The sequence below is a fragment of the Astyanax mexicanus genome, chromosome 22, assembly GCF_023375975.1.
Source record: "Astyanax mexicanus isolate ESR-SI-001 chromosome 22, AstMex3_surface, whole genome shotgun sequence".
NCBI classification, from domain to species: Eukaryota; Metazoa; Chordata; class Actinopteri; order Characiformes; family Acestrorhamphidae; genus Astyanax; species Astyanax mexicanus.
Genome location: NC_064429.1, coordinates 16,292,180 through 16,319,961, shown reverse-complemented (window position 1 = coordinate 16,319,961; position 27,782 = coordinate 16,292,180). Strand labels below are relative to the sequence as shown.

General features: G+C 38.2%; 1 protein-coding gene across 1 annotated transcript in view; it reads right to left on the bottom strand.

The window, feature by feature from the left end:
- Window positions 1-27,782, bottom strand: part of rasgef1ba (RasGEF domain family, member 1Ba) — a 153,205-nt gene that overhangs the window by 96,345 nt on the left and 29,078 nt on the right. Inside the window, exons 2-3 of the mRNA XM_007250476.4 lie at window positions 18,610-18,657; window positions 483-533 (exon numbers count right to left, since the gene is read on the bottom strand). Of these exons, the coding sequence (XP_007250538.3) occupies window positions 483-533; window positions 18,610-18,657 (99 nt within the window). The remainder of the gene's footprint in view (window positions 1-482; window positions 534-18,609; window positions 18,658-27,782) is intronic.

The following is a 27,782-nucleotide window of genomic DNA, read 5'->3' as shown; positions in this document are numbered from 1 at the left end:
GCTGTCAGACGGCATTAGCCAAGCGATTTTCTTTCCCTTTTTTCCACAAAAGACAGCCAGTGCTGCGGGCGAGCGTGTCGCGGCTGAGCACTAGCCTGTGCTAAGCTAACGCTGCCGCTGATGCTGTTGATGATTCTAAGCTGTCCAGTGTATATACGCCGTTACTCGACAACACGTCGGCAGAGTGATAGATACAGGTTAAGTGTGAGAAGGCCATGCTGTTATCACAAATATCATCACGGCTAGAACACTTCTCAACCAATCAGATTGTAAGGTCGGAACTAACTGTTGTATAAATATATATCTTTGCATACCCAGGAAACTCCCCTGATCGCCGTAATCAAACATAGGCAGGAAAGTCATTTGGACTAAGGTCAGTTTGGTAGAGTGACTTAAGGAGGAGAGGGTTCTATATAAATAGGCAATTTTATTTTACACTCATCCATTGCGTTCATACACAAATCAAGATGTGATTTACTCACCGAGTTGTGGTCACATAGTGCCTTTTCAGTCAGCGTCCCAAAGATGGTGGGCTGCAAAAGAGAATTCAGGTTAATCCACTAAATTTAAATCAAATCAGACAGCTTGTCATGAGCCCTTCATGTACACGGTGATTAAAAACAGAGATCATTGATCAGTAATTAAATGAGGGAGGGTACCACATGACTGATCTGAGACGAGATCAGGCTATACTGGAGATCAAATCAGGTGAAAAGGATATCAGGAGAAGTTTTGTATTGGACAGACTGTAATTAGACTAGCTATAGCTAACTTTATTATCCTAGCGCAGCTCTGCTTACGTTTCACTCCAGAGGGTCAGACCGGGTCTCTAAACTGACTTCTGATTACACAAGAGGCTGTTTCCCAAGAGGCTGTACATATCAATATCAGCATATTTATTTGTGTTTAATGGACACAGCGCTGATATTACACGGTACAAGCATCTCTACCTCTAATTCTCTCTCTATTCCTCTCTATTCCCACCCATACTGCAACCTCATTGGCCAAGTAAGTATGAGGAGAGGCCAATCAGGATGCTCAAGATTAGTCACTCTCTCACTATTTGTGTCTTCTTCTAGCCTTTTTTTTGTGCGCTCTCTCTTTCTCTCTCTCTTAATCACACATTAACGACTCATCGACAATCGCCTTTTTGACTATCGTCAAATTTTTTTATGATTAAGCCAACTAATCGCTGCAGCCTCAAATGTTGCCAAACTTCAGTTGCAAAGAAGCAAACGCGAGCAATACAGATTCTTATGATACGATTAGCATTTTTCATAATGGCAATATACACTGATCTAATTTTACTTTATTATCAGTGTATATTGCCATTATGAAAAATGCAAATAAAGTCAAGCTTTTGAAATGATACACTTCTACTGCAGTACAGATTGATACCAACAGAACTGGGTTTCAGTAGACTAGACTTACGTTACCAAGTGTATTTGAAACTCGACCAGTCCAGTAAGAGCAGAGTTTAGCTCTGTTCATATGCAGTTACTCATACACACACACACACGCACAGCTTGTGCTAGAGTTAACATTAATTTACACATAAAGTTGAATTAACACGGCTAATGTGCATTAACTTACCCATTAGTTTAATAGAATGTAAAAAGCAGAGAATACTGTATGAATTGTGTCTCACGGTTCGAGAAAGAGGGATGTTTGTGTCTAATATAACTGAAACACCATAGCTAATGATGATGGATTACACAGATCCCTTTTACACATTAAACATTGCTACCTCTGAACCAGAGACACATCAGACTAGCTAACCTAACCTAGCAAACTAGCTAACTAAACGGAGCAGCGTTACCTGCCTTCAGAAATCTGAACAAGCGTACCTTTCTAAATATCTTGGTAACGAGACGCATGTCTCATATTTAGAGTTAAGTTTTCCATGGTAGCGCAGCCGAACTTATTCTATAAATGAAGTTTATTAAGTAAGTAGGAGAGGAACTGCTGTGTGCGGTTCAGAGTGAGGGGCTCAGGGGGGATTGGTGTTGTGCCGAATTCAGCAACCTTCTCCCTCTTTTCCTGGTGGGGTGCTGAATTTGGCACAACACCGGTCAAAAGGATGCTGTGTGGAGCAGCAGTGTTCTGATCACTGCTCAATAATATCATTTAATACAAGCAATTCCCCTATTCTTCAGTCTTTGACTTTTTTTTTTTTGAAGAAAAGTGTAATAAATTTAATCAGTTTTCGTTTTCAGGTATTCATTTTTATTCAGTTTTCATCTCACTTTCGTCATAAAAAAATAGGTCGTCAACGAAGACTTTCGTCATAGTTTTCGTTAACGAAACTAACACTGCTGGCATGATGGTGGTGGTGTGTTATTAGTGTGTGTTGTGCTGGTTGTACAAGTAAAATTAGACACAGCAGTGCTGATGGTGTTTTTAAACACAACAGTGTCACTGCTGGACTGAGAACATCATAGCAAACACATGTGATTACACAGAAACACCCTACAAAAGCCACAGACTAAAGACCCAACATCATAACAGCAACCTAGGTAGTAGCCACCATAGGAACTACTTTGGAAAACTAGGGTTATTTCCCTTGTGATTGCTTAGCAACAGGCTAGAAACTGCCAGGAAGTGAGTCCCACATACCTCACACAAGTTTACTATACAACTATTAGGTCCTGATATAAGAGCACTTGCCGAATGACTAAACGTAAAAGATTTAAGAAATAAATAATCACTCTACTGAAGTAAGCACACTGATAAAAGTCAAATAGCTCTCGTTAAAGGCATCACACTGAGGCCTGCTCAGAACTGGAGACCCAGAGCCCTTAAAGCTGACATTTAATGAGCAGAGCTCAGGAAAAATGATGATAATAAAACAGCAGAATTCATTATGTACGTGGGCAGGTGTCTTCACCCAGATTAATGGCCATCATCTGCTTTTAATGTCGACAAAGAAGAGCGTGGCTCGTTTGGCTAATTAAAGTCCAGGCCTTAAATAAGGAAAAAGCAAACGCTGCATCAGCAGCAGCAGCAGCAGCAGCAGCAGAAAGTGCCTGGGCCTGCAAAGTCCACAAGCCAGTGATCCAAAACAATTAACAACAGCCGAATCGCACGCTTCTACATTTCGGACTCCAGTAGCTCCATCTGAGGGGAGGAAACAGAATACAGACACCAGGGCAAACGTAGCAAGCCAGGCATGTAATTAAAAATACTCAGATATGTTGCATGCAATTGCCAAAGACCAATGCCCAGCCTGCATATTAAAGATTCAGAGAGCTGCTTCTCAGCTGCGAGTCCATCTCAGTTCACACAGTTGGTTAGATCAAAGTCAGAGTCCTAATGTTGATCAATGTGGACATAATCTGGGTGCTCGCAGCTCAGCACAGCGTGACGTCAGGGACGAACGTGATTCCAGATGCAATCAAAGCACTGAATCATTCATCAGAATGTGATTCCAGTATCTGTTTTTCCTTCCAGTGCTGTTTTCCATACTTCACTTTTTTTTCTTTTTTTTTTACAGCTGAAGATAAATTTAGTAGCATTTCTACCCACACAGAGTGGGTAGTCAGTCATGCTGGCTACTGCATTCCTACTGAGGAATGCACTTAAATATAAATGTTAAATAAAACCCAATCTCTCCTAGCCTGTTAGCAAAAAAGACATTATCCATGTATTGCAGTATATTATTATTGTTGCGATTTATTGCTCTCATCACTGACCTCGCGTGTAAAGTCGCTGTTGTTTCTAATTCGGCACCCCCCGCCGGGGAGGAGATAATTGCTTTAGCTAACTTTAATTAGATACGCGCTCTCAAGAGGGGGTGCTTTTCATGGCGGGGGTGCAGATTTTGTTGCGCTTTCAAAATAAACGTTTATTTTAAAACAATATCTGTTTTTTTCTCCTGTATCATTTTTGGGGGGGACAAATCCACCTATTTCTGATATTATCCCCCCCCCTGTTCCTACGCCAATGCACATGACTTTTCCAATGCCCCACAGAAGCTACAGAATGATGCACTGACCTGCGGACATTGTGTGAGACCTCCTGCACTGAATGTGCATGTGATTTCTGCACAGTCTGCGTCACTTGTGTGTTCACACAGACAATTATAGCAAAACAGTACCAGTAACAATATTAAAACCCATTATGTGCTGTCCACTGTAATTTCTAGAGCGCCCATGACACACATAGGGCCTGCATTTCCAACTTCAGAAATGGAATGTGCCATCCTTCTTCTTGTTTAATTTGTTCTGATAAAAGAAGAACAAATAATGTGATTTTGGGGCCACTAAATCCATAATAATGAAAGAATCTTTAAAGCTGAGAGTTCTTAGATGTCTTAGATTGACAGCTGCGCACATCTGCTGTCACATTTGGCATTAAATGCAAGCTTGAACAAGCTGGAGAACTGAAATGAAGCTCCTGACACTGGCACTGGCTGTCAGTACGGTGAAGAACGTGAAGGAACAACTTTGCTCGAAAAGGTTCCTGAACCGACTGCATCCCAGCTCTCCTCCAGACACAGTGTTCCTGTCTTCACTGACAGACAGGTCTGTATCATCACCTGCTGAGCATCACCCTTACAGGCTGCGTTTGCGAGCAGGCAGCTGAAGGCCGTCTGCCTGTCTGGAATTTGTGTTATGTGTTACACTTACAGCCAACTTACAGAATATACCAATGTGCGCTGGGGTTTCATGTGCTAATAGGTGGGTTCGGTAAGTGTTCTTGTAAATTGTGTTGAAAATGGAAAAAATAAATAAAAAAATTAACCATGTCAGGTTACTTGTGAATCATTGTCAATTTCTAACTGGTTTTTCGACGACATCCATAATCCCAGCTCTTCTTCAACCATACTGACTCTGGCTGTTTCTACAACACATCAACTTTTTTTTCATGTCTCCAACTGCTACTACCTTAATATGCTTTAAAATGTCTAATCCAGTTATTCATCTGGCCATATGCTCGTAAATTCTTTCTAGCATCTCTTAACCTTAATAACACTCTTAATACTCAGCACTTCCTCCGCTACTCCACTTTAGCTGCTTGATGTGAGCAGACACAGCTGGCTGAAGCTAACCTCAGCTCTGCTGTTAGCGACAGACAATAAGCAGAAGCAGACAGCAACTCAGCCAGATAATCAAGTCAGCCTTGCCCGTCCTAATCAGCTAAAGTAGAGTGTTGGCAGACGTCTGTGAGTGAAAGCCCACCGCTGCATGCTGTTGCATAATGAGGGCCATTACAGCCTTCACCCCTGTGTGACATGGAAAGGGGAAAATCAATAGCTTAGCCATTGTAATGTCTTAGCCTAGCACAGTCGCTAGCACGTGAATTTGATTTATAAAAGCTCCTCGCAGGCTGAGCTTTCCAACCCAGTCAGCACCACTGATCTGAGTAAATGCTGGTCAATGGCTTTGTTACATACGTAGATGTGTACATAAGTCCAGACCTGGCAACCATTCATTATTTTAATGTTCAATGCATGCTAGTCATTACTCAAACCAGATGCTAAAAGGTGCTAATAATGACCTTTATGCGCCTTCTAATTGAACTAGCACAGCTATTCCGGAAGCATTTAGCTCCAGCCTATAGCTATTAACTCTTATTTTCAGCCTATAGCCTATAGCCAATCCTCTTATATGTTAATATAAAGGAAAGCAGGTTTATCCATCAAATCCTGGAGATTCCGGGCATTTCCATTTATCCGTTCATCCTCTCCGACCCAAATAATTCCATACTCCATACACAAATGCCTATGAAATTGCTTCGGCCTTTAGATCTATTAGGAGATGAAACAATGGGCAGCAATTAATTAGAGGCTTGTAATTGTAATTCCAAATATGCACTGGAAACATACATCATATTAATCTATATGGAACAGTATTGACAGCTCTGGAAAAAAATATGAAACCACTTAAAAATAATGAGTTTCTTTGATTTTACCAAATTGAAAACCTCTGGAATATACTGTAATCGAGAGGAAGATGGATGATCACGAGCCATCAAACCAAGGAGTGGCATAAAGTTATCCAAAAGCAATGTGTAAAACTGGTGGAGGACAACATGCCAAGACGCCAAGAAGACTTGATTTCTTTGCATTATTTGAGGTCTGAAAGCTCTGCATCTTTTTTGTTATTTCAGCCATTTCTCATTTTCTGCAAATATTTGCTCTAAATGACAATATTTTTATTTAGAATTTGGGAGAAATGTTGTTTTACTCAAATAAATTTACTCAAACATATACCTATAAATAGCAAAATCAGAGAAACTGATTCAGAATTGTATTTTTCAGAGCTGTACAGTAGACTATATGGACAAAATATTAAGGACATTTCATTCATTGCTTATTTTAAAATCAAGTGTTTATCCTACGTTTGCTGAATGAACTGTCTCCGTTGTCCATGTTCCAAGAGTTTCTACTCTATTTTGGTGCTGTACTGGATTCTACTGTGAGGATCTGACTTTGTAAAAAGCTACTTCCCCTTGCTGAACCCTATTCATTATAATGTAGAAAGCTGACGGGATAGATTTACATTTACATTCAGGCCATTTAGCAGATGTTCTTTCTTATCCAGAGCTGCATACAAATGTGCTTCACTGTTTAGTTAGAAAATATATTTAGCTAATTTAAAAAGGCTAGAATCAAAAGATATCTCCAGACAAACACCAACATGGACAATTCAAATAAGGTTAAAAGGTTCTGCAATTTATCTGGAGACTGAAGAACTATATGGAGAGTAGGGCTGCACGATATATCGTTTAAGCATCATTATTGCAATGTGTGCATGCAATGGTCACATCGCAGGACGTGCAATGTCACTTAAGGCATTTAAATCAAACACATCATGTTGCAATGTAGATACATACGCTGAGTGAACAGCGTTGTCTCTGTGTCTTTGTGAGTGACAGGCTGCTGCTGCCTGAGAAGCACAAGGAGGACGTAGGGGGAGCCGGCGTAAACACAATGTAACCATGGCCTCCAGATAGCTGGGCATGTGCTTGTAAACACAGCAGCAGACAGCCTGTCGAGAGCTGTGCTCCTCAGTCCAGCACAGTTTTGCGCAGATATGTCCAGTTACAGCTGAAATCATGCTTTTAATAAAAAAAAAACGCTCTTTATTTATTTTTTTAAAGGCCATTTAAATGCATGATAAAAAGGCCAGATTATTGTTGTTTTGCTGTTTTTTTTTTGTATTTTCAGTGATGGGCAGTGATGATTCTAAAGTGCTGACTCAGCTCTCAGTAGGTTCAGATCTCTGATGCGAGACAGTGTGTGGGTAGGGGCGGGGCTGGTGATGTACCCGATGGGTTTTTAATTATTATTTTTTTTAGCTGTTTTCGGGAGGAGAGGGGAAGAAAGATCTCACACAGACTTCTCCACTCTTCTACATTTTCTGGTGAAAAGTCCTGCATTAATATCTCAATATATATATATATAAATATATATATATATATATATATATATATATATATATATATATATATATATATATATATATATATATATATATATACACAATGTAATTTTTTTCCAATATCATACAGCCCTAATGCAGAGGTCCTACACTGTGTCAAGAACCAAGATAAACCTAAATAGATTTATTTTGGAAGGGGTGTCCACAACCGTATGGATATATTAGTATACATATACATAGTATACATATACATCGAAGGCATCAAAAGAGTGTTGTTACAGTGTTCTAAAAATTATTAAAATGACATTTACCAAGCCTCTAACCCAGATTTATATGGGGTAAACTGAACTGATGTTGACCTCTAAGAAAAAAAAAATCAATTGTGACATTCAGTCCATTTCACGATGCACCATTTGACCCACAGTGATTATTTCTGAAAGATTAAAGCCGAGCTGAGAAATAGATTTTTTTTTCTGGAGCTATCTCTCTACAGAGCTTTAAATCATTCATAAGATGTAATATTTATAGGATTACACAGTGTAAACCAGCCTATAAAACGGAATGCTACAGGCTCAGCAATTTACTCCCAGTGTCAATATTTTAGCTTCATATTCGCCTGAAAACTGTTTGTTTTAGCACAAAAACATGAAGGAGGAATAATTTACGTAAAAAAGGAATACATTTGTTGTATTTAATTACATGTCAAATACAGGCAACTCATTTATCACCAGAGTGATGAATGGTTTGATGTGTTTAAAGTAGTACAAACCACAAGCTAACCCTTTACAAACAAACTGGAACCTAGCCTAATGACTGTGTGTTGCTGTTATTCAATATGGAGGTAAGGTGCATGAGGCTGATATGAGTGAATGTAAACTAGTGATGTCAAACTCGAAACTCAGAATCGAACTGAAACAATTTATTTGAACATTTGATTTGTTTTGGTACACTACTTAAGGTTTGTATCAAAAATCAAAAAAAAAAAGCAAGTAGCTTATTTTATATAAAAAAGTCAGTATGGGAAACTAGAATACACCTAAAAGTAGTGCTGGGCGATTTTCGAGATTAATTTGGTTCATTCGAATTACAGTTTTAATGCGATTTTCAAAATGGAGTAATCGCGATTTTACATACAGATATTTAATCTTTTTCCTTTAAAATATCCAAATCGCTACTCATTTCTGAAGTGTTTATCAGTCCTACCTTGGTTACCAGCGCCTTGCACAGACCAACACTCTCATATTTTCTAAACATTTAGTCCAAGGACTGAGCTCGTACTAAAAAAAAAAAAGTTCCAGCACTTTCGACACAAACCACTGGTGGGATAAAGTATATATTTAGCTAGAAATAAAATCTACTGTTTCTAAAAACTGCAGCATCATCGCTCTCCGGTGAGGATCTGTGATTAATTGTGGAAAACAATAATAATCTCTTCTTAAAGTTTCTTTTGTGACTCATTTAGTGCGTTTTTTCTTCATTTTCATTCACAAACCCACGTTCTGAAATATAATCCAGTGTTCATCACGCTCACACAAACAGATCCCAGATCAAACAAATACATGCAAAAGATGTAAAAACTGCATCCCTTAAGGAACCACCTGTAGTTTGTCCTATATTTTAAAGAAACCTTTCTGACATTTCCTTTTCTGCATAAAAAAAATATTTAACAATTCAGCTGAAATAGATCCCTCAAGAATTCTTCTTTTCCCTGCCATTTTCAGGCAGCTGCAGTAAAAGCACTTCTCTGAAACACCGGTAAGTGTGCTTTCTGCTCTGAACACCCATTTTCCTGCCTTTCTGGAAACAGGAACAAAAGAATACAGCCTTAAGAGCAGAGGTAGAAGAAAGCAGAGGGGAGGGAGGGTGGCAGGTAGAAAAGTGCTGCCTGTGGCACCTAAAAGGTCCGTCTCCACAACAACCAGCTTCCAGCTGCTGAGGGATTTCTGCCTCGCAATTTTCTAAAAAGCAGGTATTTCTGCTTTACAGCTTCTGAACTTTAAAATCCAGGTTCATAAATCTAGGTTAGATTGGCATAACTTAGAATGCAATTAGAAAGTAAAGTAGCTAAAAAACTAGAATGAATAAAACACTGCACACTCATGATCCATAATTTTTTCAGCTTTACTGAGCATATAGGAGCACTCTGGATTTCTATAATTACATACTGTAGTTAATGGACAGGACACCACAGAACTGGATCAAACACGAGTGGATCAGAAGCAGCAGTGCTGCTTGAGTTCTTAAACACCAACCAGAAATTTCCGTTGGATATCATCCTGTGGGCCACTGAAGAAGCATTAGAGGATGAGCAACACAAACTGTGCAGCAACAGATTCAGATCCAGTCTTAAGCACAAGTGGAGCGGATCAAATGGACCACCATTGGAAAACATTCAAGTGGTATTAATGTTATAGCTATCATTTTAGACCAAAAAATGCCATAATAGCTTTAATATAACCGATTCCAGTGACTGCATTGTCCTATAAATCCTCACAGCAGATTCATAGAATCTAATAGAAAGCCTTTCCTGGACAGTAGAGACTGCTACTCCAAAAAATCAGGATAAATTATTTCAATTCCTTTAATTTTGGAAGACCCTGTTGTTTTATATCCTATAAAACAACAGGGTCTACAAACACTAACCAGCACAAACACACCCATCTGCTGGTAATAAAGAGCAATTAATTTAGTTCGGAATTACAGTTAGCATCACCAGTTAGCCGTTAGCCATCTCCATTAACATCTGCAGTCTGTTAGCCTAGCTAGAACTGAGCCAACAGCTGCATTCCATCATTGTGAATGTAATAAATAACTCTCTCAAGTGAACTACAGCCGTAATCCACATCAAATATCAAACTACAGATTCTACCCACTCTAACCAGCAGTAAGAAATCAATCTGTTATTAAAAAACAGTGATTAATTCAGCTCGGAAATACAGCTATCATCTCCGGTTGGCCGTTCGCAATTGCAGCTAATCCACTACGCTACATGTCAAAATAAAAGTCTCATGCTCAACCAGTGCAAAAAAAATGTCTAGAACCCTTTATTTAATATTTAAACGATTTAATATAGTTTTTTTTATATTTAATAAAAAAATTTATATTTAATGTGAAAGGAAACTACTGTGTGTTTGTATATAAAGTGTGTTAAATGAATGATTTTGGAATGCATTTACATTAAATGCACTTGTGTATACTCTTCAAAGGGCTGTGTGATCTGTTTCAGCCTCATTATGTAACCTTAATCATAGCACTATTAATAATACAAATACAAGTATCTTTAGTTGTATCGGTATTGGCAGTTTTATATCAGTTTTATATCGGAATCGGATCGGAGCTGAAAAAAGGGGATTGTCCCATCACTAGTAATTTTCACAGTTTTTATATTGTTTCAGTAAAAGTCTATCAAAATATAAAAAAGTTCATGAATATTAATGACCACTGCTGCTGTTCAAAGAAAACAAACCGCTATTAAAAACTGTCAAACAAAAAACAACTACACTTTCCACAGTAAAAATAATACATTCGGTATCAGCTCTAAAGAAAACACCAGTAAAACTGACTGAGGCTCAATATTTGGGTGAAACTGAGCAGCAGTATTAAAAGGATTATAGATGATCTCTGTTGACTTATTCACACTACATGATACAAGCCTCCACATCATCGCTCCTGGAGCTCTTTTCTGGTGTCGACTTTGAGCACAGAGATGAAGCACCAACAGAATCTACCGAAAACACCCTGAGGCTTTTCTTCCCTGTCCAAAAACAGACAACTAACGTAGCTGTGTCTCTGGATAAGTGCAGCTCAAATTCACAGCGGGTATTCTGCTTTTCTCTAGACTATCTGAGGAGGTAAAAGAGGCAGGCATGAAGAGACGGGGCTAACCTGAGGATAACCCTGCGCTCAGTGAAGGAGGCCAGGCCTGTGGTTGGTGGAGAGAGGAAGGAAAAGGGGTTAGAGTCTGCGGGAGACTGGCCAAAACAATGGTGGGATACAGGGCAAACGGCAAAAATGTCTGGGTTAGTGAGTTCACTGCTGAACACATCATCTGATCAAGGAGAAAATAAATGTATATAAGGTATATTAGAAATGAGTAAAGCGGCACAAAAGATTATTTTTGTCGTTCTTCAGCATTCACTTAGGTATCACTTTAAAATAAGGCTCCTTTAAAAAAGTGTTTTTATAAAATAAGTCTATAAATGATTATTAATTATGTTGTAAATACTTTAAAACCACTAATAATCGGTTACAACAAATAGAAAACAGTGGTTTGTCATTTGCCAATTTAATTTATACTGTTAATTTTTGTCTTTTTCATTAATCAGCATTAAGAAATACAGCTCTGGAAAAAAGAGACCACTTAAAAATGATGATTTTCTTTGATTTTACCAAATTGAAAACCTCTGGAATATAATCAAGAGGAAGATGGATGATCACAAGCCATCAAACCTGAAGCTGAACTGCTTGAATTTTTGCACCAGGAGTGGCATAAAGTTATCCAAAAGCAGTGTGTAAGACTGGTGGAGGAGAACATGACAAGATGCATGAAAACTGTGTTTAAAAACCAGGGGTATTCCACAGAATATTGATTTCTGAACTCTTAAAACTTTAGAAATATAAACGACAATAGTTTTATTTGGAATTTGGGGGAAATGTTGTCCGTAGTTAGAATAAAACAACAGTGTTTATTTTATTTAAACATACACTTATAAACAGCAAAGTCAGAGAAACTGATCCAGAAACTGAAGTGGTCTCTTAATTTTTTTACCATTGTACATTAGTCTAATTATATTAAACTGACTAATGTTGTGATGATGTGTTGTAACTGCTTATTAATAGTTTTACAAACAAGTTAATAGCCATCAATAAACTCCCTTATAAACGCTTAATAAACTCTTTATAAGGGACCCGTATTTTAAAGTGGTACCTTTATTTATTTCATAAACTTTTAAACTATCGTCATCCAGCTCTGATACTTACACACACTAACAGACGCTTGTGCAAAACCAACATAACCTTGGGAGTGATAAAAGGGAGAGTGTGCTATCTATGAATTTACTCCAAAAGTGCATAGAGAACTCATCCAAGAGGTCTCAAAAGAAACCAGAACAACCTCTAAAGAACTACAGGTCTCACTTGCCTATGGTCAATCTTAATGTTTTAATAATAAGTAAAAGACTGGTCAAAAATGGTATACATGGAAGATCTCCCAGCCAAAAAAGTGAAAAAATATGTAAGTAAGACAAAAAAAGCAAAAACAAAAGAATTATGTAGGGGGCAACTACCTTTTTACAGCACTGTAGATTTTTACCATGATACATTCACTCCCACACTTATCACTCGAGCTTTGATGCAGACTGATGTAACACTAGGTTTTTCACATTTTTTTCCCGTAAAGAAACTCTTTGTCATCAGTAGAGAGTCATCACATAGACGCATGTCACTGGAACAATAGAGTGCTGAGCTCACAGATCTCAGGATTCACCTTAAAAAAACACCTGCAGCCACTTTACAGAGCCAGACTGAACCGTTTGATGTTGAAGGAACAATATAAAGTGAAATACAAGACCTTCTCACACCCTTCTTACAATACTATTCATGATGTCATTAATTCCTAGGCTTTTTCACATAAAGGGATGTAAAGAATATCTTAGAAATATCAAAGAATTATCCAAAAATTCATTAGGAACATCATAGTAATACTGTGTGGGCCCTACATTTGCTCCCAAAACAGCCTCATAGGATTTTACCATATCAAGTCAAGTCAAGTGAAATGTATTTCTAGAGAACAATTAAAAACCATAAGAGCCAACCACAGTGCTGTACAATACAGATGTACAAACAATTAAATTAAACAAATACGATATAAGATAAGTTAACAAGAATAATTTCAGCAAACAAGATTTAAATTAACCCTGAACATACAGATTGTCATTGAACTTACTAAAAACACTGAAAGGCCTGAGAGTACAAGTAATGTAATGGTGGGTGATGTCCTAATAAAAACAGGCAGACTATTCCATAGTTTGGGCGCTGTGTGGGGAAAAGCTCTGTCACCTTTTGAGTTCAGTTTAAAATGCGGCGTCTCCAAGAGCAGCTAATTTGAGGATTTTAGACTCTTTGAGTTGAATTTGGATGCAAAAGTTTAGATATGTATGGTGGAAACATTCCATTTAAGGCTTTATAAACCATTTGTAAGACTTTAAAAGTGTCCTTCCGCTAAAATCCACTTTTTCTTGTTCTTTGTGAAATACTATAGGTCTCTCCAAGTTGTAAATGCATGCTTCATATGAAACTCTTTCTCAGCCACCATTGTCTGCAATAGCTAGAAAACGAAAATCCTCAGAAATACGAGTTGATTACAGAGACGTTAGGTATCTAGGTCAACCAGTGACTTCATGGCCTCGCCCACCGCGGCTCAGGACCGCCCACAGGCAGCACTGAACCCGGGCTGCTGCAGAGTAAACACTGTCTCGTTAACTAAGGAGGAGCTAACAGCTCTGTTTGCACTGTTTACAGCTTAGTGGTTTACTGTTTGTTTTTACAGAAGCTAGTTAACATATGCTATCTTGTGTTAGGAACTGCAGGTTTAAATCGGATCTCCGATTGATTCTGCATTTTAATGAGACCTTAAATATACAAAAGGAAGGCACAGTTTGACAAAGTAGCACTACTCAACAGAACACCGGTCAAAGCGGGCGCTGTTTTATGATATAGAGCGGACTCTGGGGCTTCAACGGGGTGAAACTGCCCAAGCAGAGTCAGCAAGTCTGAGGTAAGAGTTCAATAGCTTTAGTTTAGCTGAAAGAAACTAATGGCCGCAGTCGGCATAGATAACATTCCTCAGCTGTTAAGTGAAGTTTAAGGGTTAACTTTACCTAGCATTAGCACCAGCACTTTACCTAGTGCTGTATCTTCATAACTAAGGCTGTATCTCTGAAAACATTTTGCCCTTTGAGTTTTGGAGTTGTAAAATTGACTGTGGTTGGGGGTGCAGTGCTGTTAGCCAATCAGAGGTGATATGTTTGCATGTATGAATATTCATGAGCCCAAATCCTGTTTTTTTTCAGAGAACTCTAATTCAGTGGAATAAAGAAGGGCTAAATAGAAACACCTGAGCACTTTTTCCACACAAAAAACAGCTCATGTGGCATTTATTCATACTAGAGACCACAACTAGACATTTTAAAATTAATTTAAAAACGATGGAATGAGACCTTTAAACTCAACTCTGGATTTGATGGGCAACCAATGCAGAGAGACCATTACAGGAGAGATAGACTCCCTCTTCTTAGTCCCAGTTAAGAGTCGAGCAGATGCATTTTGGACCAGCTGCAAATGTAAAAGAGCTGATTGGTTGATATCAATAAGGATAATGGATAAATTGAGTTACAATGGTCCAAATGTGATGTGATAAAAGCACGAATAACCAGTTTTAGATCCTTAACAGTCAACATGGGTTTGAGCTTGGCAATTGTTCTGAGCTGATAAAAACTTGCACTAACTACAAAGTGCAAAACCAAAAATAACTCCAAGGTTTCTGGCATGACTACTTACATTTACAGATAGTGAGCAGAGTGCATCGTTACACCAGTATACGCATGGCTTTACACTGTGCAGCAGCTCCTTTAAACAAGAAGCCTATATCCATTAACTTTTATCCATCAACAAGATTTGTCTCCCTGCCGTTATGCTGTCAGTACTCCACAAAAATGAGTATGAGACTGAACCATGCTCCACTCCACCTTTTTAAGCAGGTCTGGGAACAGTTCACTGTACCTAAATGTGAACGACCCCAATAGAAACAGAGGGGAAAGGTGAATTTGTCTGTGAGTTTGTGGACTTTTTAGTCCATTAGTTAGCAAAGAAAATCCAAGACTATTCTAAAAATGTGGAAAAAAAAGGTGACAAGGGGCAAGGTGTCCCCAAACTTTTGAAAGGTCGTTTAATTAATCTTCCCCCTTTAATCATTTCTGCAGGTCTTATCTGCATGATTGATAGATCAGGAGAGTCAGGGGATGTAAATTAGCTTACATTTCATCAGAGGTGATGGCAGCATTCCCAATCATTGACATTCTCTTGGGCAAACCGCAACTCCTATAAAAAATACTAAACAAACACCAGCAGCCTGGAGATTATGCTCCAGATTAAACTTAGATTAACCCCAAACTGTGTTCGAGCAGAGCCTGAGAGCCTGGAGCTCAGAGAGGCAGAGAGAAGCACTCGGACAGAAAGAGAATGTGAATGCGGGGAGATGAAAGCTCGTATTTACGCATTCCGAGACGCACTCTCGTCGAGAGGGGCCGTGACAGTGTGTGTGTGTGTGTGCAGGGATCAAAGCTTAGTCTCCAGAGTTTGGCTGCCTGCACGATGGCGAGTGTGTGCCTGTGTGATGGTGTGTGTGTGGCGACTGCCAAGGTCTCTGTGTTAATGGGGACAGAGCGAGCTCTGCTCTTTGATGGCGGGCTTGTTTCAGATCCCCTCCTGTACTGTTAGTCAGAGGGACATGGAGAGCGGATCACATAGTGGAGAGGGGTCTGTAGCACAGTGACGTTCTGAATGCTAGCTAGTGCTTCTCCCCACCTTCCCATGTTCTCTCATCTTATTTGAATAGTTATACATTATGTATGCCATCAATGTAAAGCAGGCACTTAATACATTGTTGAAGAAGCATTTATACAGCTAAAGTATAAATGGGTACTGTATTTTCTACATTATAAGACGTGTGAATTTTATCAGTTATAAAGGTTATAAAGAGCAGTAAAGACACTCCGCTGAAGTATAAATTATAAATAAATTATAAGGCGCACTATTAATAAACATTTATTTTATGGTCTATTTTCACACACAAGGCGCACTAGATTATAAGGCGAATTTTAAAAGACATTATAAGGAATTGTTTCTGGGTGGTGATGGTGGGGGGTAGTTAACTAAGTTAAGTAAAGCTAAGTTAAGTAAACAAAACTGTATAAAAAAAAAGACTTCTTTTTTAAAGTCAAACGAGCGCTGGATGTTAGTCTACACAGATTTCTCTCCTGAAAATTGTTTATTTGGGTGAGTAAAGCGCTGTTGTTTATTTACAGTAACCTTAGATTCTCGAATTTCTGCAAAGGCTGGAGCATTAGCATAAGCGGCTAACTGCTCCAGCAGTGCTAGCTGGGGTTAGCAGTAGGGGTGCAGGAAAAATTAGATTTGAGCTCAAATCGCGTTTTTAACATTGAACGATTCAGAATCGATTCTCATTTTCAAAACATAATTTTTTTTTGCGGTTGCAGCTACTGTCACGCGGAGCTTTTTAACTGTACCGCGGAGCTCATACTGTCTTGTGGAGCTCACCTACTGTCCCGCGGAGCTCTTTCACTGTACCGCAGAGCTCTTTAACTGTACCGCGGAGATCATGATTGATTACTGCACTATTTGCTAGGTCTTTCTTCATTCAAAGTTGAGTATTATGGACCTGTAGCCTTCTGCTAACCCAAGCCATAGCTCTTTCGCTGTTCAGAAGTGAGTATTAATCAGGCTGTAGTCTGCGCATTTCCCATGTTAAAACAAGCTACGTGGGACAAACCGCTAGGTAATATCACTCTGGCTTACCAGAACACTCAGGGTTTCTTAGTTAATTTCTAAAGATTTCGAGGATGACAACTGGCAACTAGAAGTTTGAGCTCCTCCACTGATTGTCTATGGGATTAAGGTCTGGAGATTGGCTAGGCCACTCTTAATGTGCTTCATCTGTTTCGGGTCATTGTAATGCTGGAAGATCCATCCACGAACCATCTTCAGTATTCTGGCTGAGGCCAGGAAGTTCTCATTTAAGATTTTACAGTATACTGCCCTGTTCATCAGTCCCTCAATACAACAAATTCTTCCTGTACCCTTAGCAGAGAAATAGACCCGAAACATGTTTCCAGCTCCATGTTTGACAGTGGGGATGATGTACTTGGGGGCCATATCCAGAACAACTCTGCCTCCAAACACGGTGAGTTAAGATGATTGCAAAATTTAAATTAGCACAATTTTGGTCTCATCAGACATCAGATCACATTCACCCAAGCCTTCTATGAATCCTTCAGATGTTCATTTGCAAACTTCAGACAGGCTGTATGAGAAATCTTGAGCAGAGGCACAGTAGTATCTCAATCTATGACGGTGAGGTATGTCACCACTGTTTGTTTTTTTTGGTGACTGTGCTACCAGCTCCCTTGAGATCATTAACAAGCTCTACCCTTCTACCTCAAAATCATCTTTACCTGACAGGGTGAGAGAGACTGATTGTTATCTTATATTTCTTCCATTTTCAAGTTATTAAATATTAATACATTGTGATAAGTAATTGTTCTGGATTTTTGTTGATATTCTGCTTCTCCCTTTGTCTTTGTAAGAGGGAACACTACAAAATCAGTAGAGGATCAAATAAATATTTTACTCACAGCATATACAGTATATCGTCGCTGTCCAATGAAAAACACTTATCTCCAAAACAGCAACTTTACAGGAGAGGGAAAAAACCTTGTAAACTTTCAATGGAAGTCAATGTAAAAACAGTTTATTTCAGGTAATTTTGAAGAGTTTCTATTGGTCCGTTCATCAAGAAATTTTGACACAGTGTAAAAGACAGTTTGTCTGTTCAAATTATGTACTAAACTGAAAATCAACAAAATTGGAGATAAGTGTTTTTCATAGGACAGCGACGATATATTCTAATTTAGAATAAGTTCTAGGAATTTTTTGAGGCAAACTAACAGGTCTTTGGGGGAAATAATGTTTGCTGATTGGCTTATTTTATTATATGTTTTTGCAGCACAAAATTATATATATATATTATATTTATGTCTCTCAAAGTGAACATGCACCTAAGATGAAAATTTCAGACCTCTTCATGATTTCTAAGTGGGAGAACTTAGAAAGCCGCTGAGTGTTCAAATACTTATTTTCCTCACTGTGTATATAGTAAATGTAACATAAGTGAGGAGTTATGTTATTAATAGAAAAAAGCTGAAAAAAAACAAACAACAGGAAAGGTGGCCACTCAGGAAAAGGGGTTAAAGGCAGAACATAGACGAGAACATAGAAAACAAAGAAAAACAACAGTGGTCGTGGGAAAGAACAGCAGTCTTTTCTGCCTTAGGGCGTCTGGCGTTCGTGCTTTAAAATAATCAATACTTCCCGAACAGGGAAAGACTGAAAGACTGTATGAAAGCCTGAGAGGAGGGGCGTAACCTACCCGCTGTTTGGAGACGTGCCTCAGTCCGATGTGGGGCTGACTCCTGCACTGTGGAGAGAGAGAAAAAAAAAAAAAACGAGAGAACGTTTAATCCTCAGTCATACTGATGGGAAGAAGGACACTCTGAAAGATGTCAACAAACAGCATTCTTGACCTATATACTAATGGACGTGTGTGAACACACAGTGTGTTTAGCAGGAGCTTGCTATGAACAGAGAGGTCATGAGTTCAATCCTGGATGGGTACTGCGATTACTAGTGTCACAGACGTTCTGCTTTCAGCAAGCCACTTAACTCCAGCCACTTTCAGCAGACCACACATCATCTGATGTCGTCAGAGAGCTATTGAACTGCATTTTCTTCATTTTCCCCCCTAAAAAGCTGTTCTTTTCCTTGTGTCAACAATTTAAAAAAACAAAGGGACTAAGGGAAGTTGTGAAACTGTAAAAACTATTGTGTTTTAACATTTTATCTGCATTAAAACACAGAAACACTTTTTTCCACTAAGGAACAAAATGGTTCTACACACAGAAGTAGGTGTGCCATATTGTATCATACACAATAATAACAGAACAATTTTCACACAATTTTTTCAATTTTATTCAATTTCCTCCCCAATGTACAAGGACGATTACCCAACCCACTTATTAGGACTCCCCTTATCACTAGTGATGCCCCAACACCAAAAAGGTGAAGACTAGCACATGCCTTTCTTTTCAAATTGCTGAGTAGCATCACAGTGCACTCGGAGGAAAGCGCAGCGACTCGGTTCCGATACATCACCTCACAGACGCTTTGTGCTGATCGAAATCACCCTTTGGACTAATGTGGGGAGAGAGCACCATCTACCCACCCAGAGAGAGCAAGGCCTATTGTGCTCTCTCGGGGCTCCGGCAGCTGATGGCATGCTACATAAACAGGATCCGAACCAGCAATCTCCCAATCATACTGCTATTATTATTTTAAGATTAAAAATGATAGATATTTTGTTTCTACTCAATGAACAGCATCAGTTAAAAGTTTGGACATACCTTAAATTAAGTATTTTTTCATTATATATATATGATGTTCTGCATTGTAGTTTAATACTAAAGTCATCCAAACTATAAAGAGAAACCTATGGAATTATTTAGTTAACAAAAAACAAAACCAGTTAAACAAACCAGAACATTTAATTTTTAAATTTTTAACATTATATGACAGCTTTACACATCCTGGCTGGATTTTCTCAGTCAGCTTTATAAGGTAGAATCACCTGGAATGGATTTCAGTTAACAGCTGTGCTGAACTTGTCAAGAGTTACTTACTTGAATTTCTTGCCTGTTAATGTATTTAAGAGCATCGTAGAGTTGTATACAGTGAATAGCTCTACTTAAACAATGTTCTAATCCATGTTATGTAAAGAAATACTTAACTAAGTAAAGAAAAAAAATACTTTAAGCAAAAATGAAGGTCAGCCAATCCTAAAAGAAGAATTTTTAAGAAAGTTGTTGAAAGTATCCTCAAGTGCAGTCACCGCAAAGACCATTCAAAACATTATACTGATGAAACTGGCACTCATCAGAACTGCCCCAGGAAAAGGCAGATCAAGTGTTACATATGTTGCACAGGATAAATTCATTTTACTAGCCTCATTCCCTAATAGTCTGAATAAATGAGATGAATGGACATCAACGAGAAGGTCTGTTCAAATTTTGACTGGTACTGTATAATGGTTATGTTTATACTTACTAACACTGAAATAATTATTTTTTATTGCACTAGTATACATACAGCTTTGGAGAAAATTAAGATACCACTTCAGTTCCTGGATCAGTTTCTCTGACTTTGCTATTTATAGGTATATGTTTGAGTAAAATGAACATTGTTGTTTTATTCTATAAACTACGAACAACATTTCTCCCAAATTTCCAAAGAGAATATTTTCTTTTATTTGCAGAAAATGAGAAATGGCTCAGATAATAAAAAAAGATGCAGAGCTTTCAGACCTCAAATAATGCAAAGAAAACAAGTTCATATTCATAAAGTTTTAAGGAATGAGAAATCAATATTTGGTGGAATAATCCTGGTTTTTAAATCACAGTTTTCATGCATCTTGGCATGTTCTCCTCCACCAGTCTTACACACTGCTTTTGGATAACTTTATGCCTTTACTCCTGGTGCAAAAAATCAAGCAGTTCAGCTTGATTTGATGGCTTGTAATCATCCATCTTCCTCTTGAATATATTCCAGAGGTTTTCAATAGCCTGAAATATTGTGATATTATTTTAGGGCCATAATGGCCACCCCTACACAGCAGAAAAATAAAAGTAAAAGCTCCAAGATGATAGTAAGTTTACGGTTAATGCAGTCGAGAACCTTTACAAGTTAAAGTTCTTTGAAACATAACACACACACACACAAAATCTAATACACACTTCTACTGAACAACCATGGCCTTACAAAAGAGACAAGACTCTCAACACACTCTGAACGCTGCTGCCCCCAGGCAACAAACAATTTTTGGGGTTATTATGTTGTTACTTTAATGTTGTTAAATTTTTTTTTTTGTCTATTCAAAGACATAGTATGTGTTCATTTACTTTCTAAAACACATTTTTTTTATTTATTCATTGCCTCAGGGCAACATTATGCTGTTTTGAAGGGCAAACATGCTAATGAAGTGATTCTTATCTCTGGAACTAGGGACCTCCTGTAGTTCCTGTATGTTTCAGGCTGTTTTTCCTTCTCAAAACACACCTGATTCAAATAATGAACTCGTTACCAAGCAGCTGCAGCAGTAACACCTAGTGAATCAGGTGTGAGGAAACTGGGTTGAAGGTCTCTGGGATTTAGAACTGAGAAACACTACGCTGAAGTAGTAAGAGTAATATTGAGAGATAATGGAGGGATGTATAATTATTGAAAAAAACGAAAGTCAGGGGCATTGAATGTTCCCGCAGTCTAAAGCGCTGCATCTATGATCGGAAGGTCGCTGGTTCAAATCCTGGTCATGCAGCTTGCCCTGAGAAAGCACAATTGGCCTTGCTCTCTCTCTGGGTGGGTAGATGGTGCTTTTTCCCCTCATCACTCCTTGGGTGATGTCGATCAGCACAAGGCATCTGTGAGCTGATGTATCCGAACCGAGTCGAGCGCTTTCCTCCGAGTGTGCTGTAACGCTATTCAGCAATGCTGCATCAGCAACAGTTTAAAAAGAGGTGGTGGCTGACTTTACATGTATCGGAGGAGGCATGTGCTATTCTTCACCCTCCTGGTGTTGTGGTGTCACCAATGATGGGGATATACTGCTGAGTAACAGCTAAATGGGTGAAACAATTGGCCAGATAATTTGGGAAAAAAATAGGGAAAAAAAAGAAAAAAGGTCATGGTTCAGTCAGGGAAGTAAAGTGTCTGCCAGTGAAACGGTGCTCTGTGTGTAAGGGTGATTGATTGTGTGTGTGCATGCATGAACTTAGTGATTGGAATCAATATGTCTTAAATAAATTGCTTGTTTTCTTCAATTCTATTACATGCATTTACAAAAAAAACATAGCATTTGTGTAGCCTTGTAGCACACTCTTGCCTTAAGGCAACAAACTATTCTCTGAAGATAAATTAAATAACTGATACATCAAAACCGAAAGCTCACCAAAAATTGTTAAAAAGTGTTTTTGTATTTATTATAGGGGTGGATTATATTGCCCTTTGCATGTCACAATAATTATATTTCTTTTAATAATATACCCTGATATAATTGCAATAAATTATATTAATGTTATTTTAAAACACTTTTATTCCAATAATAAAGTAACAGCTTTGTAATGAAAATAAACCTTTTTAAATACCTAACATTTAGCAATATGAATTAATCAAGACTTTTAGAGAACAAAACAGAAAGTAAAAAAATACAGGAGTTCTCTTGTCTTATTTACTCTTTTTAGTTTTTAGCTCAGCAATGTGCACTAGGTATCGGATGCTGCTACCGGGGCCTCATTGGCAGGTATGAGTACAGTAGCATGGTATTGGGCCCGGTATCATTCTTCTGAGAAACATCCATTAAAAGCTTCTTTATGGAATCAGAAGGGTTTTTTTTTCCTATGGCATCATTCCAAATAGCCCATCTCTACACCTTTATTTATGGAGATACAAACATAAAGCTTAATTTATGAACAGATATATAAATCATGTAATAAACGGGAGTACAGCTGGAGTGAAACACTTGTATAAACAGGCTCCTATGCATTATGTTTGGAATGCTTTTTGCATTTTTGCACTTTCTCAGAATTCTTCAGTGGGCGGTTGGTGAAGAACTTGAAACGACCCAAAAATGGAAGAAAACACTTGTTTTTGAGACCTTCCAAAAAACAGACAAAATTATTTATTTTTTTCCCAAAGTTCAAATACTGATTTTTTTTATTTTATTTTATTATTATTTTTTTTTTTTTACGTTTTCATTCATTTCACAATTTTTCCACCACAAAATTAAGTAAAAGCCTTAGTTATAATAGTTTAATAGTTATGCAACATTTAACATTCTTAAGATCCAAGCAGAGATACCAACACATACATTTTCTAATTTAATAATTTTCTAAACTTCAGTAGTGCTATTTTAATAATAAATGCACCTAGGCAGTGCTATTCTCATCAAATGTGAGTGAAATTTACACAGAGAAAGGTAATGCTAAAGCTAATTTGGTCAACTTGCTCAGCCAACTGGGTAAAATTGGCCTTCTGATTTGGGGAGAAAATGGAGTAAAATCATAAACAAAATGTTCAACTCTCCTTCTAGTTTCATCTCAGAGACGGTTTAGTGACTTTTTATGGTCTTTTATCTTCTTCTCTTTGATTTTTAACCTTTTCTTTGACTTGAAACAAATGTCACAGTAAACAAAAAACCCTCGCCAGTCCAGTATTTGATTTGTCCTTAAAAGCAAACCTGTTGCAACTAATGAAGCAACTGATTTGCTAGCTTTAAACCAGTATAAGAACACTTGACTGAATGCAGTGGGTGGATGTCTCTGAGGCCAATCACCCTGTTCATCTCAGCTCTTCAGGTTGGAGAACACTGCTAACCATTAAAACCCACGTCATAACCCTCCACAGAAACCCACTCAACCCTACACACACACACACACACACACATACACAAATACACACCCACACAAATCCATTACCTGGAGAATGATGCTTTTATTATCACAGGCTCACGTCATAACCCTTCACAGCAACCCACTCAACCCTTCTCATACACACACACACACACACACACACACACACACACACACACACACACACAAATATACACTCACACAAATATACACAAACACAAATATACACACACACACACACACACACACACAAATATACACTTACACAAATATACACACACACACACACACACACACAAATATACACTTACACAAATATACACACACACACACATACACACCCACACAAATATACACTCACACAAATACACACACACACACACACAAATATACACTCACACAAATATACACACACACACAGACACAAACACACACACAAATATACAGCCACACAAATATACAGCCACACAAATATATACACACACAAAAATATTCACACACACAAAAATACAGCCACACCAAAATACACACACACAAAAATACACACACACAAAAATATACACACACAAAAATACACACACACAAAAATACACACACACAAAAATACACACACACAAAATACACACACACAAAAATATACACACACAAAAATACACACACACAAAAATATACACACACAAAAATACACACACACAAAAATATACACCCACACAAATATATACACCCACACAAATATATACACCCACACAAATATATACACACACACAAAAATACACACCCACACAAATATATACACCCACACAAATATACACCCACACAAATATATACACCCACACAAAAATATACACCCACACAAAAATATACACACACAAAAATACACCCACATACACAAATCTACACCCACAAAAATATACACACACACAAAAATATACACACACACAAACACACACAAATATACACCCACACAAATATACACACACACAAATATACACCCACACAAATATACACACACACAAATATACACCCACACAAATATACACCCACACAAATATACACACACCCACACAAATATACACCCACACAAATATACACACACACAAATATACACACACACACACACACGCACAAATATACACCCACACAAATACACACACACACACAAATATACACACACACAAATATACACCCACACAAATATACAAACACACACAAATATACACCCACACAAATATACACACACACAAATATACACCCACCCACACAAATATACACCCACACAAATATACACCCACACAAATATACACAAACACACACAAATATACACCCACACAAACACGCACACACACATATACACCCACACAAATATATACAAACACACACACAAACATGCACAAACAAAAACATGCACAAACACACATGCACAAACACACACACAAAAACAAAAACAAAAAAAAAACAAAAAAAAAAAACACACACACACACACACACACACACACACAAGCCCATTACCTGGAGAATGATGCTTTTAGTATCACAGGCTCACGTCATAAGCCTTGTTGAAAGCCCACGCATCACACACACACACACACACACACACACACACACACACACACACACACAAGCATGCAACTCCTCCTCCTTCTCCTCCTCATTACCTGGAGAAGGGTAGCGGCCACAGTGTGCGTGTGACACAGATTCCCCACACTGGCCCACAAACACACATGTCCAAAGCTACACACCGTAACCAGGCAACCAGGCCTTTCAGATATAAGGGTCCTTATGTGGGCGCTACTGTGGTGCTACTTCAGTTTTCTAATAGTGTGTGTGTCACATGTTCCCCAGCGTCTCAGAAACACTGCTCCACTGTTCCTCCACTTACACACATCTTACTCAGTATTTTTAACACTACTGTTAAAGATAAAGCTAGCAAAAGTGCTGCTCTGGACTTAGACTTAATACTGATCTAGTAAATCTGTTTTAATTTGATATAAAACCTCTACAGTCAATTAAAAAAAGGTTCTGCACTCCTGTTTCACAATCGCATTTACCAATAGAAATGTTTGAAGTTATTAAACAAGATATCTGGTGGAAAATAGACTTGAAGTGTAGTGAAACATGATAATCAGTATAAATGGGCAAAAGTTAAAGGGTTAAAAAAAAAGTACTGTCCAAGCCAAATAAGGCAGGTGTGAAAGCAGCCTAACTTCCCTCAGCTGTAGATTGGCTAAGGCTAAGTCTGTTAGCATCACACCTAACCCACTACTTTTTTTTTTTTTTTTTGAGAAGAGAAAAGACAAAACATTTATTTATTTTGTTAATTAAAGCTCCACTAGGTAGGATTGAGATTTTGTGCTCGTGGGCTCCCCCTACAGTTGTAGAGGGTAATAAATGTTTCAGGTGGATTAGTTTCTCTTTCTTGTTTTCTGGCTTTCACAGACATATTCGATCTCTTTCCAGCTTCTGCCAGAGTGTCTGTATGTTAGTTCGTAAAGAATGAACCAGTAGTCCTTGTAGAACTGTAGGAACTAAAGGTCGGAAAGCAGGTCGCAGTTCTCGCGAGAGTTGGTCGCGGCCGCCTCGGAAAACTTACAGAGTCTGGTTTGAGCTCAGAGGAGCTCTGGCACAGACACGAGAGCACCGCTATTACTCCTATTACACCTCAATGCAGCGCTGCAGTGAGTTTCAAGCTGTAATTTTACTTCTTTAAAAAGATCAAAAATCAAGGAAATCATACCTAGTGCTGCTTTAACTAAAGGCTTCATTCCACTCTTTTTGAATTAAAAAAAAAAAAAAAACAGAAGATGTGTTAAAATTTAATTTGATTATTTATCTTTCCTTAACCACTGATACACATATTACACACGTATTACAACATAAGTCTGTTTTTTCCGCCAAATCCACTGAATTGCCTATTTTCATGTATTTTGTTGTTTAATCAGATCACAGAATATATGTTCAATTCTGGCTCCAATTAATTCTATTAACCATTCTATGATATTTTTTGTTCGCATGTACACTGTGTGGCTGAAAAAAAGTCGCCACCTGGATTTAACTAGGCCAATAATCTGGGGTTGATGCTGCAGTTGGTCTGCAGGTCTAGGTTCAGCAACAGTATGTGCTGAAAGAATGAGGTCAGCTGACTACCTGAATATACTGAATGGATTTTTTTCTTTCCTGATGACACGAGCATATTCCAAGATGACAATGCCAGAATTCACTGGGCTGGAATTGTGAAAGAGTTTTCACACATGGATTAAGAGAGTTCACCACAGAGTCCAGACCTTAACCTCATTGAGAATCTTTGGGATGTGCTGGATGGAGAAGAGCTGTGCAGAGCTGTGCAGCAGTCAGACTCTACCATCATCAATGCTGCTGCAAGATCTTGGTGAAAAATTAATGCAACACTGGATTAATAAATAAATATTTTGATACTGCAGAATATTATTGAAACAATGCCACAGTAAATGCGTGCTGCAATTAAAGCTAAAGGTGCCCCAATGAAATTTTAGAGTGTGTGACCTTTTTTTTGGTGGTGTAGTTTTCTACATTGATTGACATGGACAGAAAAAATGTCTGTGATTAACTATTCAATCACAGAATTTTAATAGAAGAATACAGCAAAAAAATGATCAAACCAAACCAATTTCAGCTGTTTGTCGTCTGTTTTATAAAAATCTACAAAAGTGTGTGCAGATTAAAGTGGTCGGGTGTATGTGGCAGGAGGACAGTGAAGTGCTGTGAGTGATATAGCAGGAAAGAGAGAGCGATAGCAAGAGAAGGGAGCGAGAGAGAGCGAGAAAAAGAGATATGAAAACACAAATATAGCATGTCAAAAAAATTGGACAAGAGTGTGCAAGAGTGAAGGTGAGTGTGCGAGTGTGTTTTGGTGGTATCTTATTTTAGATCAGGATGGCTGCAGAGTGTGTGTGTGTGTGTGTGTGTGTGCTGTAGGGTCTCTGACTGAAGGGTGTAGGTGTGTATGTGTGTGAGTGTTTTGGTGGTATCTTATTTTGGCACTGGATGGCTGCAGTGAGTGTGTGGTGTGTGTGTGAGTGTGTTTATGCAGCTGGTGGTCAGTCAGTGGTCT